General features: G+C 35.9%; 4 protein-coding genes across 4 annotated transcripts in view; 3 read left to right on the top strand and 1 right to left on the bottom strand.

The window, feature by feature from the left end:
• Positions 1-40: 40 nt before the first annotated feature.
• Cep135 (Centrosomal protein 135kDa) lies at positions 41-5,201 on the top strand. The gene is made up of 2 exons (XM_028312014.1): positions 41-3,411; positions 3,501-5,201. Exons 1-2 carry the CDS (start codon positions 280-282, stop codon positions 3,642-3,644), a joined length of 3,276 nt encoding a protein of 1,091 aa, XP_028167815.1. The 5' UTR covers positions 41-279; the 3' UTR covers positions 3,645-5,201.
• LOC114358134 (transmembrane protein 170A) lies at positions 4,216-5,352 on the bottom strand. Its single transcript, XM_028312015.1, has one exon. It carries the CDS (start codon positions 5,324-5,326, stop codon positions 4,928-4,930), a length of 399 nt encoding a protein of 132 aa, XP_028167816.1. The 5' UTR covers positions 5,327-5,352; the 3' UTR covers positions 4,216-4,927.
• An 869-nt stretch (positions 5,353-6,221) lies between these two features.
• Ns2 (nucleostemin 2) lies at positions 6,222-10,782 on the top strand. Its single transcript, XM_028312017.1, has 4 exons — positions 6,222-8,402; positions 8,882-9,395; positions 9,783-9,960; positions 10,386-10,782. Exons 1-4 carry the CDS (start codon positions 6,366-6,368, stop codon positions 10,477-10,479), a joined length of 2,823 nt encoding a protein of 940 aa, XP_028167818.1. The 5' UTR covers positions 6,222-6,365; the 3' UTR covers positions 10,480-10,782.
• A 686-nt stretch (positions 10,783-11,468) lies between these two features.
• p130CAS (Serine_rich_CAS and FAT-like_CAS_C domain-containing protein p130CAS) overlaps positions 11,469-16,168 on the top strand; it is a 69,581-nt gene continuing 64,881 nt past the window's right edge. The window contains exon 1 of the mRNA XM_028312004.1: positions 11,469-11,648. Coding sequence (XP_028167805.1) covers positions 11,595-11,648 — 54 coding nt within the window. The 5' untranslated portion in view covers positions 11,469-11,594. The remainder of the gene's footprint in view (positions 11,649-16,168) is intronic.

Here is a 16,168-nt window from a genome sequence, read left to right as displayed (position 1 = left end):
ATAAATCCAATATGGATGGATCTTACAAAGAGATACAAAAGATACGATGGCCGATCCGATTCTATACGATATCCCAAATTAAAAAAACAATTGTCTATGCTCTGTGATTGTCACTGTCAAATTCAGTGTCGTTGACTGTTTGGTTTGGATTGTTTGAAGAAATCAAAACAAAATTTACAAAAAATGAAAACTTCTGAATTGTAAACTAAATAAAAATAACTGAACCTAAAATTAGATTATTTACAAATTATTTGTATAATAAATAAGAAAGAATACAATATGGGTGAAGCGTATTTCAACTTGAAACGGAAACTCGAAGATTTGGGTTACAGCAATTCGTTACCAGTCGACGCAGTGCCTTTGGTAGAATGTATTCTTGCAGATTTGCTACAAACCACCCGAAGTCTTCAACACTACATGGATTTGTCAAAGGAAGCTTTGATGCAGCGTGATTCACTAATGTTAGAAGCTGAACCATACAAGTGTGATAATGCTAAGCTTATTCAAGAAAACAATCAGCTTCATAGAGAAGTTTTAAAATTAAAAGAAGAAAATCTGCGCCTGTCAAAAGAAGGTAAGAGAAAGATAAAAATGTTGTCCGAAGAACTTGCTAAAAAGGAAGTCATTGTAAGTAAATTACAGCATGATGTTAGAGATCTTAGTCTCAGAGGTTTGTGTGCTGATACATTGAGCTCTAGGAACAAGAGCAAAAGGAGAGACGGGGGTGACACCCAGACTTCTAAAGTGTGTATCTGTAGTGATAAGAAACCCTGGGACCTGGATAAAGATGTGATGGAATTAAACCAAAAGATTCAGCTACTAGAAGAAAAGAATGAGGCCTACAATGATGAAGTATTTTTATTAAAAAATCAAGTGGAAAACAGAGATCATGAAATTGTAAGGTTGAATATTTTGCTAGAAGGAGGCCGCTCTTTATCTGCTGTCAACAAAGATTGCTGTCATTTAAATTCAGATGGAAAAATGCAAGATTTATTCAAAGAAATACGTGAAATGGAAACATCAAATGAGTTATTGAAAAAGGAAATTGAAATTGGACTAGAAAAGCAACATGAGGCAATGCTACGAGCACTGTCACTAGCTGATAAGAACAAGGCATTGCAAGATGAGCTACAAAAAGTAGATACATTAGCCCTCAAAGTTGAAGATGACTGCAATAAAAGGTTGGCAGCCATGATGAATGAAGTTAACTTTTTGCAAACCAGAATAGAAGGATTGACCTTAAAAAACATGGAGTTGGAGAAAGAAATGTCCCAGCAAATGTTAAGAGGAAGCTCTTCAGGGACCCAAAAAATTCAGAAGTTACTCAGTGGAACAATAAAAGAAAAGGAAGCTTTACAGAGGGAAATAACAGACTTAGTGGAATTGAATAAGAGCTTGCAAGAAAAAATAATAACTTTGTCTCATATAAGTAAAACTGCTAGCTCAGAAAATATTGAATATAGGTCAAAAGACAAGAAGTGTCCATCAAAAGAAGAACTATTGGTTATACTGGATAATGATAGAAAAAAGTATGAAAAACATATGATAGACATTCAAGATAAACTTTCTGAAACTATGAGTTTGTTTAATAAACATTTAGGAAAATGTAAAGACAAAGAAAGTCTTAGATTTAACTCATTCAATGATAGTTCTTATGTTAGAGATCTGCAAAACAGACTTTGTGAAAGTGATCAGAAGATGCTAATGCTAAAAAAAGAGAATGAAGATTTAAAAAGTAAAATGCACAAATCAGGTGAAGGTAATAGGCAAAACTATAAAGATGTTATTAGTCAACTGAATGCTGAGAATACTGAATTATCCAAGGAAAACATTTCATTGAGTCAGCAATTAAGTCAATGTAGAAGTTTGCAATCTGCTAAACTCAATGAAAGGGGTGATTATGGCAGATCAGATATTCAAAAATTAAAGGCAAAAGTGGATGAATTAACATATGAAATTCAAATAGTAAACAAAGACAAACAAGAGTATAAACTAAGGTATAAAGAAGCTATGGAGACAGTTGAGAAATTAAAAGGTGACTTAGCATTCAAACAAAGAGAAATGGAGCAATTGCAAGAAGAAAATGTATCTTATAAAATGACACATAGAAACGGAAAAGCTTCAGTTGATCATTTGAAAGAAGAATGTAATTTCTTGAGAGAACAAATAAAAAGGATGCAGTCAGATGTAATAAAAGAAAAAACATTGGCAAACCAGATAAAAAATATACAACTAGAGACAGAAAGAAGTAGCAGTGAAGTGCAGAATGAACTATTATCCACTCAGAAGAAACTATGTCTCTCAAAAGATACTATTGATGCTTTAGAGAAGAGATGCAATGATTTACAATCAGAAATACTATCTTTGAAAAGTGATAAATCTAATTTAATTGACAATATAAGGAAAGTTGATCAGGAGCGCGATAAATTAGTAATAGAACTAGACCATAAAACAGAAACTGTAAGTGTTCTGGAGCAGAAGTTAAAGTCACAATCATATGAAGTCAACAAATTAGAAAATGAAATAGCTGAACTGAAAAGAAAATTAAATGTAAACAAAGTATCAGAACATAAACTATCAGACTATGAATCCCAAATTGCATTTTTAAATGGTGAAATATTGAGACTAACACAACAACTTGATTCTTCTGTAATTGAAAATAAGCATTTGCAAAACAGTTTGGCTGATACAAATGGAACTCTTAGACTAACCAGGATTGAGTATGACAAATCTAGAAAAGAAGTGGATAGTTTGAAACAGCAGCTACAGCATTATGTTGCTGAAGTAAGAAGAATTGAGGAAATGTTATCTCAGAAAGAAGCAGAGAGATCTGATATGTTGGAACAGTTTGCTAGTCTTTCTGTAGAAGCAAATATATTGGAGAATACCAATCACTCCTTGGAAAGTGAGTCTGCTTCAAAATCTCAACAATTACAAAGTTACATTAGTAAAATCCAAAGTTTGGAAGCAAAGTTGATGGACAAAGAGAGTATTATAGAAAATCAGTCAGCTCGAGTTTCTGCTATGACTTGCAAAATTAGTTCATTGGAGAATGAAATAAAACTTATGGCAGAAGAAAAGATTATACTGGAACAGAATTTGACATATTTAAAACAAATGTGTAATAACTTACAAACAGAAAATGCAAGTAACAGTAGATGTGCTGGTGAAACTGACTCAGAATTAAAACTTTATGAAAATAGAATTAAATCTTTGTCTAATTCTAAAGCTAAGTTAGAAGTGGAGAAAGAAGAAATGAAAGAAAATTTGATGACAACAGAAAGACTGCTTTCAAATGCAAGACAGGAAATTGTGGAGCTAAAATTGGCATTACAAGATGCAACTTCTGAAACTAAGAGTTTGCAAGATCAAGTTAATAAATTGAGTAGAAAAGAAGCAGACATTCATGAGGTTAGTGTTCACTATTGAATTTTGAACTCTTATGAAGTAGCAAATGAATGATTTTCCTTTTTAATTAATTTTTAATTGTTTCATTACAGGCTACAATGACAAGAGAACTTGAGCTGCCATTGATGTTAGAAGAGACAATACATGAAGTGAGTCATGAAGAGGATGATGACAGTTTGCGATTTCATGAGGTTCACAAGAGATTCTCTAAGTATTCTCATAGTGGAACTATTTAATTTCTTTAAATTAATTACCTAATTGATTAATGTATATCATTAAATGTTGCATGTGAAGCACTTTACAGGGTTAAAATTGTTTTGTATGAAATAGTTATTGTTCTTATCATGTACATACTTAGTTCTTGTGACTTGAAGTTATGTAATTTAAATACTTTAACATTCTTTCATATTAGAAAATGAAATAAAAATGTTTATTTAAAAAAATTAAGTAATTTATTAGTTTTAAATAAATATACTAAATTGTATTGTTTATATAAACTTTTTTAATTAACTCCATAGGTATACATATTGCGTAGGTACAACAAAGACACTAGCTTCATTATTTACAGTATTTGATTACCAAAATAAATAAAATAGGTACTATACAAGGGGTAGGAGTAGCAACAATATAGCAGACCAAGTACATAGTAAATTGATGGTTCACTATATTGTTACTAATAATGTGTGAATAACATAAATTGTAAAGAACTACATTCTCAATACTAAGGTACCTCTACAGTCCCTGAGCTGTTATAACTAATAACAAGGCCTTGTACTGACTGCTCACAGACTTATTCATTATACATTGTAATGTAAGTACAAAACATCTCTCTATTTTTTTAAAACATGTCATCTTGTGCAATATTGTTAATACCTTGATATTCATGTTTGACAGTTTTTTCTATCGATTCCAGATACAAATTCTTATATGAAATTAACTAATCAGTTTGACATATTAACGGTGGGTTCTATTAAGTCCACAATGAACATAGCAATCTAACCTACATAATATTGCATAGTTTTATTTAAATTTATAGGAATGAATACCACATTATGTGCAGTATTTATTTATTTAATACACCACCCATACCAATAACATACATATTTTTTACAATCTTTGTAACAAGTTTAATTCCAACCACTTATAGGCCACAGCATCACAATGTACCATATAAACTATTGTTTTTATATCTATAATTTATTTTCCAATACTTCAAACCCCTCAACATTTTTGAGGAATGGACTAGTTGAAGGCAAAGGGTATACATGTTTATTATTTTATGACAGTTATATAAAAAAGTATGCAAAACATATAATACAATAAGATCTACAGTATTTACAATAAGTAGGTATACCAAACAATTTTAATATGAGTATTTGTACAAAGTACATGTGGAAATCATGCATTGGAATTCAGCACCCTATCTTATTTATTCATCTACTATAATTAAGATAATTGACTTTCAATTCATCTGACCCATAATGAAAGAGCTGGTTGTAACTGCAGTATCTACCATACATTACAAAGTGGCTAAAATTCTAGTAAACCCAATACCAGCACCAAGCACTGTCTGTCCGATGCCCCATATCATAGCATGAATGGGCATCATCTTCAAGTTGGCAGCCCGGTAAATAAACGCAACCGCGGCACTGCTAGCTACGCCTGAAGTCACTGGATTCACTACGCCCATCACGATTAGTAGCACGGGAAAGAACTTGCCATATTTGTGCTTCCTTAACGTTGCGAAGGCGACGAGCGCGGCACAAGTATGCACAAACACCGAAGAACATAACGACCACAAAAACACTGGGTACCACATCTCGCCGAAAGTGTCCAATGGATCTACCGATGTTAGTCGCAGTATGTCAACGAACGAATCAAATTCTGATACTCGAAACTCAGACAACATGTCATACATGTTGCCTTTCGTATTTTCAAGCTCATTTGCATCGGGGTAGTTTTATCGTACATACAATTTGAATAACACTCATTGAATGCTAATTCCTTGACAACTTTTTGTTCACTTCGTAAAAATGGATTTGTACTTCTAACATCTCCTTGGCAAGGCAACGAAAGGAATAAACGTATGTAAAGAAACCATTATTTCGATTTAAAAGTACTGTTATATAGTAAAACCGTCATTACACTTTTATCGACATAACGTAATGAATCGCAGAACAATCAATTCGTACACAAAAATTGAACCCAAACCCAATTTTATCATTTTATCTGACAGCTGACAGCTCACTCCAGACTGACAGTGAGTGACACACAAACAATACATGACATTGACAGTTACATTGATTTATTACTTATAAGATTAAGCATGTAATGGAATTTTCCATCACCACTACGTAGAATGAATTCAAATTCAAATCGTATCGATCGTATTGTTATTTCAATCCAATACAAGGCGTGCCTGAACCTTTAGACGCTAGGTTGAACCTTAAAAAAATGAGTGTTTATGTAATTTTGTTTGAAAGACCCGACTTTGAACCGTGTAGAGATATTGAAGTCACGTTTTACCACTTGTATAAGGCGCTCTATGCTAAGTTATAGTATCTTTGGTAAAATTGTTTTCATTGATTGACATTTTGAAAGACGTGAAGTTAGCTGGAAATAACCTGACTGTACTGATTAAGCGGAATATTATTTTAATAATTTTAACGATTAGCAGTTTTAATTCTATATAATAATCATAGCTTGAAAACATTTGTGAGTTAATTGATAAGATTAATAGTTAATTTAGCGGCTATAAGGTAAGTTTGAAAATATTTTCGATCTTTGTTAGAGGTATGATTAACCTGAAGTTAGCATACAATCGGTCATATGTCTTGGGCTGGGGTTGTAAATGTCAAAAACAAAATCTAACCTCTACTGCGTTATTGTTGACCGCGTGAGATTTTAGTGCAAAAGTTAAATAATTAGTAAAAATAGTGTATATATAATCAGTAATAATGGGCAAAGTAAGATCAGCCCCGGGGGCTCCCCGGAAACAAGGCTTTAACAAATCTGGGCACTCTATGAACCCAGATAGACCGACGGAAGGTTTGAAAGCTGTTGGGAACCCCAGAACAAAAGGAACGATCAAGAGGTTGCAGATGTACCGGAATTTTAAAGCCAAAAGAGATAAAACTGGAAAAATTTTGAGTCCTGCTCCTTTCCAAGGTTGGTTGCCTTCAGGTACACGAGCTCGCGTGGAACCTAACCAAAAATGGTTTGGCAATTCTCGTGTAATTTCGCAAAACGCTCTACAAAAATTTCAAGAAGAGTTTGGAGCAGCAATCAAGAACCCGTATCAAGTTGTGATGAAACCTACAAACTTGCCTATATCACTACTTAATGAGAAAGCAAAGAATGCTAGAGTCCATTTGCTAGATACAGAAGGCTTCGATAAAACTTTCGGGCCTAAGAAACAGAGAAAGAGAGTCAATTTAAAGTTTGGTGATTTACAATCACTGTCAAAAGCAGTCGAAGAAAATGTAGAAAAGTATGATGAGAATAAAGATATAGACAGAGTGAGGGAAGATACAGGAGTCAAAGAAGGTCAAAGGGACTGGGTGTTTGGTGCTGGGATGAGTCGTCGTATATGGAATGAGCTGTACAAAGTAATTGATTCATCAGATGTCTTGTTACAAGTCCTCGATGCCCGTGACCCCATGGGCACAAGAAGTCCATACGTTGAAAAGTTTTTGAGAGATGAGAAGCCACATAAACATTTAATTTTCATTCTGAACAAAGTTGATTTGGTACCTAACTGGGTAACACAGCGATGGGTTGCTATATTGAGCGCTGAATATCCTACAGTTGCTTTCCATGCCTCCCTGACACATCCATTCGGAAAAGGTTCACTTATCAACCTACTCCGACAGTTTGCTAAACTACACATAGACAAAAAGCAAATCAGTGTAGGTTTTATTGGATACCCAAACGTTGGTAAATCTTCTGTTATTAATACATTGAGATCCAAGAAGGTTTGCAAAGTGGCACCAATTGCTGGAGAAACAAAAGTCTGGCAATACATTACTTTAATGAAAAGGATATACTTGATTGATTGTCCTGGAATAGTTTATCCTTCTGCAGAAACAGATACTGAGAAGGTATTGAAAGGAGTTGTGAGAGTAGAGCTAGTACAAAATCCTGATGATTATATTGAAGAAGTCATCAAAAGAGTGAGGAAAGAATATTTGATCAAGACATACAAAGTTGATGGATGGGACACAGCAACAGAATTTTTGGAAAAACTTGCTGCTCGAACTGGTAAATTGTTGAAAAAGGGAGAGCCAGATGTTAATCAAGTTGCAAGAATGGTTCTTAATGACTGGCAGAGAGGTAAACTTCCCTTCTATGTGGCACCTGAAGGTTTTCAAGTACCTTTATCAAAACAACAAAACGAAGATGAAATAAATGTAGCAAAAGCAACTACTGAAGAAACAAACAAAGAGGTTGCAGCTGATACTCCTCAAACAGAAGTAGAAGATGTACCTGAGAAGCCAACTATGACTGTTAATAAATTGGTAATAGCTCAAGACTTTGCTAAAATTAGAGTAGGTCTACAGTTTGACAATGAAGATGATGTTAAACCACTAAAGAAATCCAAAATTCCTGATGAACTTAAAGGAATTGATGAACAAAATGAGGAAGATGAAAAACCAAAAGAGGATGATGAGTCAGAAACAGATGATGAAGCCCAGGATAAAACTCAAGAAGATAATGATGATTCTTCAGATATAAGTGATTTCTACAGTAATGATGAAGCTGAATGCAGTGATGTGGAAGACCATTTGACACATGACGATAATACAATTAAAGACTTGAAACGGAAAAGGCTTGAGGCTGCCAGTGGAGCATTCATTGTTGATGAGATACCTACTAAAGCAAAGAAGAGTGAGAATGTAAAGGTGGGAAAGAAAATGACTGCCAAGCAGAGGAGAGCAGTAGAAAGGGCACAGAGGCGGACCAAGACAGGAAGCAACTTTTATGAAGTTGCTAATGTTAAAAATAGGAATAGAAATAAGAAAAAACCTGTGTAAAATTTGTTTCAAATAAATAAATTATTTTAAAACATTTTTTTTATTTACCTTACTTTATTGTTTTGAAGTCTGTAGCTGGAATACTCTATTGTAGGTAACTACATTTTTAATTTTTATTTTGACCTTTGTATTTGCCAAAAGAGTTTTTGAAAGTTAGTCTTTGTTAATTTCACAACAAAAGTTTTCATTCTTACATGGGTTTTTGTTAGGGCGCTGATAAAAGTACCTACATAACTACGTATGTAAAGGGCATGGCCTGCACCTCACGAAGTAAGAGCTAATAATTTATTTAATTCACATTTAACTTGTACTTTTACAAACGACGGCATTGTAACATTATTTTGCCTTTCGGTTTGCAGCAGGCGTTCGGCTGTATTGATTAGTAAAAGTATTTTGTAGTCCCTTAATCCTATCTAAAAATTCTATAATTTTTTCCTTAGATGTCATCCGGCAGTGAGAGTGATGACGACTACGTACCTGGAGAACCTGAGCAGCTCTCTGAAGAAGAATCTGCCGACGATGAAACCGACTTACAGTATGAAAAAGAAGTAGAACACAAAGCTAAAAAACGAAAAACAGCTGCAGCAGCAAAAACTACAAAGAAAAGGAAAACAAGAAACGGTACAAAGGAACCTACTCCTGAGCCGGAAGAAAAGAAAGTCGAGCAGCCTGAACAAATTGATCCTGTGGACGAGAAAAAAAAAGAAGACGACTTATGGGCTAAATTTCTAGAAGGAACAGACTCCAAACCCAAACCCACCGCAAATGTATCGAGTACAAATAATGAACCAGTTAAACCGGTAGTAGATAAAGTAAAACCTGAGACAAAGGTTGAAAATACAAATGATGATAAAGCGAGAGAGAAACGAATATTTGAATTTGCTGGGGAAACTATTGTCGTAGAAAACAACGTCATAAAAGAGAAGATAAAAACTGCTGAAGCTCCCGCCTCAGGTGAGTTTAAGTTAAATCTATAGCTAAATCATCATCATCATTTCAGCCATAGGACGTCCACTGCTGAACATAGGCCTCCCCCAATGCTTTCCACGTTGATCGATTGGTCTGCGTCCAGCGCTTCCCTGCTACCTTTACGATGTCGTCGATCCACTTTGTAGGTGGACGTCCCACGCTGCGTTTTCCGGTATGCGGTCTCCATTCCAGAACCTTGCTGCCTAAATAGCTAAATAGGATATAAGTTTTATTTTGTAAACCATTTGCATTCACTTTACTGTGCCTCGTCGGACAATACCTACCCCTTATCAATATTTTCTAAGCGCAAAAGTCGGGGGTTGTTAATTGACTTATATTCCTGATCTTATAATCTAATTTTGTTGTTTTCAGCAAAGATTCAAGTTGGGTCGTCATCTCGCGGGTCGTCGGGTCTGTCCGGTGTACTCGGCCAACTCAACAAGAAAGACAAATTATCCACCTTAGAGAAGTCGAAGCTTGATTGGACTACATACAAACAACAAGAGGGGCTTGATGAAGAAATTCAAAGTCACAATAAAGGGAAATCGGGGTAAGTTACTTAATTTGTTTTTGATTCACAAGTGGTTCTTTCCTGTTATCACGCGGATAGGAAAAACATGTATGAAATAATGAAATGCGGGCAGCCCACATGTAAATCAGCGGGGCTATTCCGAAAAACGTAATCCGAAGTTTCGAATATTGCCATCCCTCTTACAAAAATCGAGATACCAGCATGAGCGGTGATGAGCGACGGTAACAGATAGACCTGAAACAACGTGAACAGCATTTCGGAGTAGCCCCCCAGATCCGCACGCGTGCCGAAATCCGCATCACAGGAAAAGGGCTCTAAAGTTGTTACATAGAATTGGCATTTAATAATTTGTAGATCTAAGTAATACAAGGTGGTTAGTTCCACGAATACTATACTAGTTTGCGGAAATAGTTTTCTAAAGGAGCAATTGTTTTTAATTGCAGTTATTTGGACCGTCGAGATTTCCTGGAACGGGCAGATCTCCGTCAGTACGAAATTGAGCGTGATCTGAGACTCAGCCGACGAAGCAATCGGTAGGACACCTAACCAACGAGGGCTTGGCAGCTCAATTACTCGTAAATATTCGTTAGCGACAACTTTCAACGTCTGATTAAATGTTAATTGCATTAATTGTGACTGATTTAATCTGACTTATTAAGCCATTTGTTACGATACTGAATAATTTTGTACAACGATTTGTGTAGTGCGTACAGTGACCGCCCCTAGTGGTGGTTAATTGAAATTTTGTTCGTCTCATGATACATAAGTTTAGGTACATGTTTATGTAACTATGTGAATCTTTAATAAATGTCGCTCTCAATAATAAACACGTTTACGTAACAATGTTTTTCTTTTCATACCCAAAATGCATAATTTCATTGTCTGCTGTATGTAGCAATCGTCTCAAAAACGGTCATTGGGTCATTGACAATACATCTAGGACCATTGTCTTGTTATGTGTTGCGGTACGAGTAGCTCAAAATACTTCATAAATTATTTTATGCAGATTTTTTCAATACCTAGGTATAATCACAGTTTCCAAAAATACATCTTGCACAATAGATTACGAAATTAATCTTAAATTTTGAATTACCTAACATTTTTCACATAAATAATTATTTAATTAAAAATAAATTTTGAGCTAATGAACATGACATTATTTTTGGGCTAAAATACACTTATACCTACAGTTTATTTTTAATACATAATACAGTATAAAGAATTGAAATAGTATTTAAAAACATTGTTATCTAGGTTTAATAAAAACAAGCAGGTCCGGAGCTGTTTTCACACGGCTATGCGCTTTACGTCCGAGATCAAAGTGCGTCAATGTGGCAAGTAATACATTGGGTCAACAGTATCAAACAGACGCAAGGTCCATTTCATCCATTCTTCCCAATCACGTCAATGAGGACGGCTCGCTGGCAATCAATTTCAATCTGGCCAATGCGAGAACCGCCCATTTGGTGCGCTGCATGATTTGCACACGTTGTGCTAATCAAGCACTAAACGTTCCGCGGCCTCGGTGTCGCGTAGCAGTACTGAATTTGTGTCTGCACTCGAGTCATGACGTTATGCTCGTTTTAGGACATTCATAAAGTTTACAATCGAGAATAAGTGTTTGTGATTGTGCTCAAGTGTCTGTATACAGCATGACCGCGTACGGAAGGTGGACGCTGTATGATGGAGGAATGGACGGGGTTCAGGTCAGTTTAGAATAACTTTCTTTTGTCCTAGACATGATAAAAATGATCGCTCCTATGCTAAGGCCATAGAGATGATTTTTGAACAATTAATACATTGACGCAGTTGAGAAATTGTTATTTGATCAGGTATAGCCTAACAGCTATGATGCAAGCTAGCAATAATCGTTGCACGTGCAAGTTTATCGATTAGAAATAGTCACAATCTGACTTACTCATAGTAATAAGTATGCAGTCTAATTTTTATTTGTCTAGTAGAAGTCTCGTTCACATTAAGGTGCTTTGTTCGTACTTACTTATACCAACAAAATTAACTTACCACGACTAATGTTAAAATAACAAAAAATATATATATAGGGTTAGTCCCAACGGCCGATCCACCGGGGCCGTTGGGACTAACCCAGATAAAGATAAATATAGCCATCTATAGGTACATATAACGGAAAACGTAGCGTGGGCAGGGCAGGATCGGTCTTCGTGGAAAATCCTTGGGGGAGGCCTTTGTCCAGCAGTGGACGTCTTTCGGCTGAAACGAACGAACGAACGATAGGTATTTTATAGAAATATTTTTTGTCTGAAATAACTAAGTAGATTATAAAGTATCGTTACCAACCTAGCTGTGTAAGTTAACGCTCTACCTTCAGGTACAGTCTTGACAGATAGAGCCTATTTTTTACCGGGAATGAGTATACACAGCCTTATGGGATGTCCTGTAGAGTCGTTCTGTGGCCTACATTAATCTTAGTAGTCGTTGGCAAAGACACATAGGTTTTAATATTTCCTGGGGGCGGTATCCTGTGTGTAAGGTAGGACGAACAAATACTTGTAGAGTCGCATGTAGTGTAAATGGTTTACATTGAGATATACTCATATCGTAATTTAAAGTCATAACATACCTACTTATTAGTTATTCGTATCGTATTTATTGCACACATAACAAACAGTGGTACAACAGGCGAGTTAGTCAAAGTCGTAGAAGATGAACATAAAAAAGAGAGCCTACCTACTTACTTGTAACTTTTTTTTTTACTTACAATAAGTCTTACTGATCTGAAGAGATGTAATCTTACGTGATCTCTTACATCATCTATCATATTCTCATCAAGGAATGGCAATAACATATTTATTAACATTTGCTGTGACGTGCCTAATAAAAATGTATTTAGGCGCGTTGATTTCTGGAGCTTTGACACGCCAGCTTTGATCTGTATTCATTGCTCAACTCCGCAATACCTCCGAGATGTCGGGAATAAAACAGGAATAAGATAATATTAAGAAGGTACATTTCAGCGTATTTTGAGCCGTAATTTAAAATTGTATTTAGGCAGGTACAACCAAGTGCAATATAAATATCTGGCTTACTTAGAGTTGGATTTTCGATCTGGAAGACCTGGGTTTGATTCAAAGCCCAAGTGGGGCACACACATTGCAAAAGTCTTTATGTATTGTTTTCATTTTTAAGGACTTTAATATGCATGTAGGTCTAATCAACCTGATTGTGTTTAGATTAGAGCGTCTTCGGTCCAATTAGGCCATGTCAGACGCCAATTGCGGCTTGTGTCTGACACCAGAGTTGTGACCTCCATCGTATAAGCCTACATGAATACATGATAAAACAAGAAAAAGTGGTTATTTGGTTAAATTAACGCGACATGGTTCCAATAATTATTTTATTTCTTTCACCTTCATAGTCCAGATACCCGTAGATAATATTATGGTGTTCGATTACCAGTGTTGTCAAACTGTAAAATAGCTGCTTAAGATAAGTAGGATAGATTAATTAATCTGATCTTCCGATAATACGTATGTGGGTATTGTCTGTGTAACAAAACACTACTGATAGATATTATTTGATAATCTTTATAGTTAGTTACTTAGTTGTGTGATATTATGAAACCCCTGAAACATCGTCACTCTTTGTCGACTTTATACCTGTTTATCTAAGAGCAGCGTAATTCGGATAAAACCTTTGTGTTCTCAGTCCGGCCTGTGATAATAATATTATCACCACCTTCGTAGAAAAGGTCTGTTTATTATTCAGACCAAGGTAGGTAAGTAACAGCTTTAGGTTAGTATCGAAAATGAACGCAAGGCTGCCACCCACCTTCGCGACGAATGCTGTGAATGAAAAGGGCTCCCAGACCACTCTATGTAGTATATAGTTGGTATATATCTAGTGGAATGACGTAATCTGGAACGGTGAACGTGAGGAAAGGAAAAGTGGGCGAGCTACCGAGCAGCCTCGCACCCACGCACCCTGTATCCTTCTGCTAGGCGAGATAGGTGTCAAAAATTGCGAGCACCCCTGCCGTGTGCTGGGAAGATAAGAGTAATTGGATCACGTTCAAGAAATTGGTAATGTAGATTCAATACACGCTCGTAAATTGGCTCTTTTTGCGTTTAACTGTTTTTTAAGTTCTTAATGTAACAATAAGTAGGTACAGTGTGTTTTACTTACCTATTAACTCTCACTTACACTCATCACCGCACTAGAAATCAGCAGTTACGAAGATGTCTTTCATTAAAATATTGAAAAGTTCCAAAGGTCTCTTAAGGATTGCGATTATTTTGGAAATTATATTCTGTTAGATTTTGAAATAGGTATTTATTGATAGGTACTCGAACGTGGCAAAGAATTTGTTGGTTTGAAAAATTCACTGTCTCCCATCCCATCATTATTGACACGTCTTGTTACGTGTTACGGACTACAGTTCATGATTCAAACTGCTACTTGTGAGTATTTACCTTATAGTAAAAATAGTCAAGTTTTTTATATTGAATCGTCCAACACGTTGGTCGCCAATTACTTGCCTAGTTATTCTTTTTCTTCTCAAATGTTGTCAGAATTAATCCAGCTTAGGGACTATGAACTAATAATAGAAGTCCATCACTTACATAATATGCCAGCAGCATTTAGCAAGCTTGCGAGTTGTCGGAAACAATAGACAGATGACGAACAGCAACAGCCATATGGCACAACTGAAATGAGTAATCGTATCACATTTCATTTAATAGCAATCTACTTTGTTAACAAGAACGATAGAACTGGAATAATTGGTATTCCCCGTATTCCACCTGGTGAGACTTTTTATGAAATTATCAAAATCAATCAATTAAGTACTCTACATCGGCTTATTCCACTATTCCCCGTTGACAATCCCCGTTAACGCCAATTAACAATTGGAGCTTTATACGTTAAAAGCAAAATCCTAATATAACGGGGATCAATGAACTTTTTAGTTCTAATTCCCCATTATAAGCTCCAATTGGCGTTAACGGGGTATAGTGAACAAAAGTTCACTAATCCCCGTTAACGGGGATTGTCAACGGGGAATAGTGGCATAAGCCTCTTCTACATCTACCTACATTGTAACTCTTTATGAAGACCACCTACTATAATGTACGAGTATGTTACACTGAGTTACGTGGCAACATATTTTTTTTGGATAAAACAAATTCAGATCTGAAATCAGATGTAATATTTTTCAGTATATTTTATGTAGTCAATTCATTGTCATCACCTGTAGACACCACAGGTAACAATAGAGCCTATAGGATGTTGTTAAGTAGTCGCTTAGTATTCTGCAATAGCTTTATCATCATTGAATGAAACTTATGGCCTAATCGTCTATTCGGATGCAAGCTACTCACAGTAACCGCGATCGGCACCCACACAGCATGCAGATTCCTGTACAGTAGGCGTCTGATTTGCTAAATCATGAAAATAAGGTTAATAAGGTGTGTTCATTCATTAAGAAACGTGATTAACGCCTTTGTTAGAACTTCGAAGTTTGGACCGAAAGTTTTGAATGGAAACGAAAGGGTGATTTACGTTTGTTCCTGAAACACGCTATTGTGTGATACCTACCTACATTAAATCTTAGTAAGTTATCTAGAGGTTTTCAGTTGTAAAACCTTAATTGTATTCTAAAGAGGTATAAGTTAGTAGGTAGGTAGAGTTTGAAACGGCTTGATATCTACTCAACACATTGTGGTTAACTTGTGCTTGACTGATAGTACAGAAGTGCGGAATGTTCAGTCTTGCTCTACATATTAGTAAGGCGCTGAACATGTGACTATCTCCGTTTCCAGCCAGGCAGCTTCTGTGTTTATCGAGAAAATGTTACGTTCGATAGAACTTGAACTGGATTTTCTATTTTCTTTCAGGTTTTTCCAACTAAACGGACTGAAACTTTCTACAATATCAACACCATGTAATATTCATTCGTATCTACGATTATGGTGCTTGAGTCCACAATTGCAAGGGGGTAGAGACGACCGTAGATTAAAATACAGGAAGTAAGGCTCTCCTGGAAATTCATTAAACTTTGTAGAGCTGTTGCGTCTTCGAGCAACTGTAATTGTTCGGTTCGAAACAACGGAGCTATTGTCGTCGGCTTCCATAATATTTGCTCAGGTGTGTATTATGCGAGGTACAAATGAATGAGCCACGACGGCGGTAGTGCGGCGCAGTGCGCATGTGTACGCGCGCTCGATAACCGCACTACGCCCGCCGCACGTGT

The sequence above is a fragment of the Ostrinia furnacalis genome, unplaced genomic scaffold (assembly GCF_004193835.3).
Source record: "Ostrinia furnacalis isolate ACB-3 unplaced genomic scaffold, ASM419383v2 OfSCF3744, whole genome shotgun sequence".
NCBI classification, from domain to species: Eukaryota; Metazoa; Arthropoda; class Insecta; order Lepidoptera; family Crambidae; genus Ostrinia; species Ostrinia furnacalis.
Note: the sequence above shows the minus strand (reverse complement) of the source record. Positions and strands in the feature narration are given on the sequence as shown.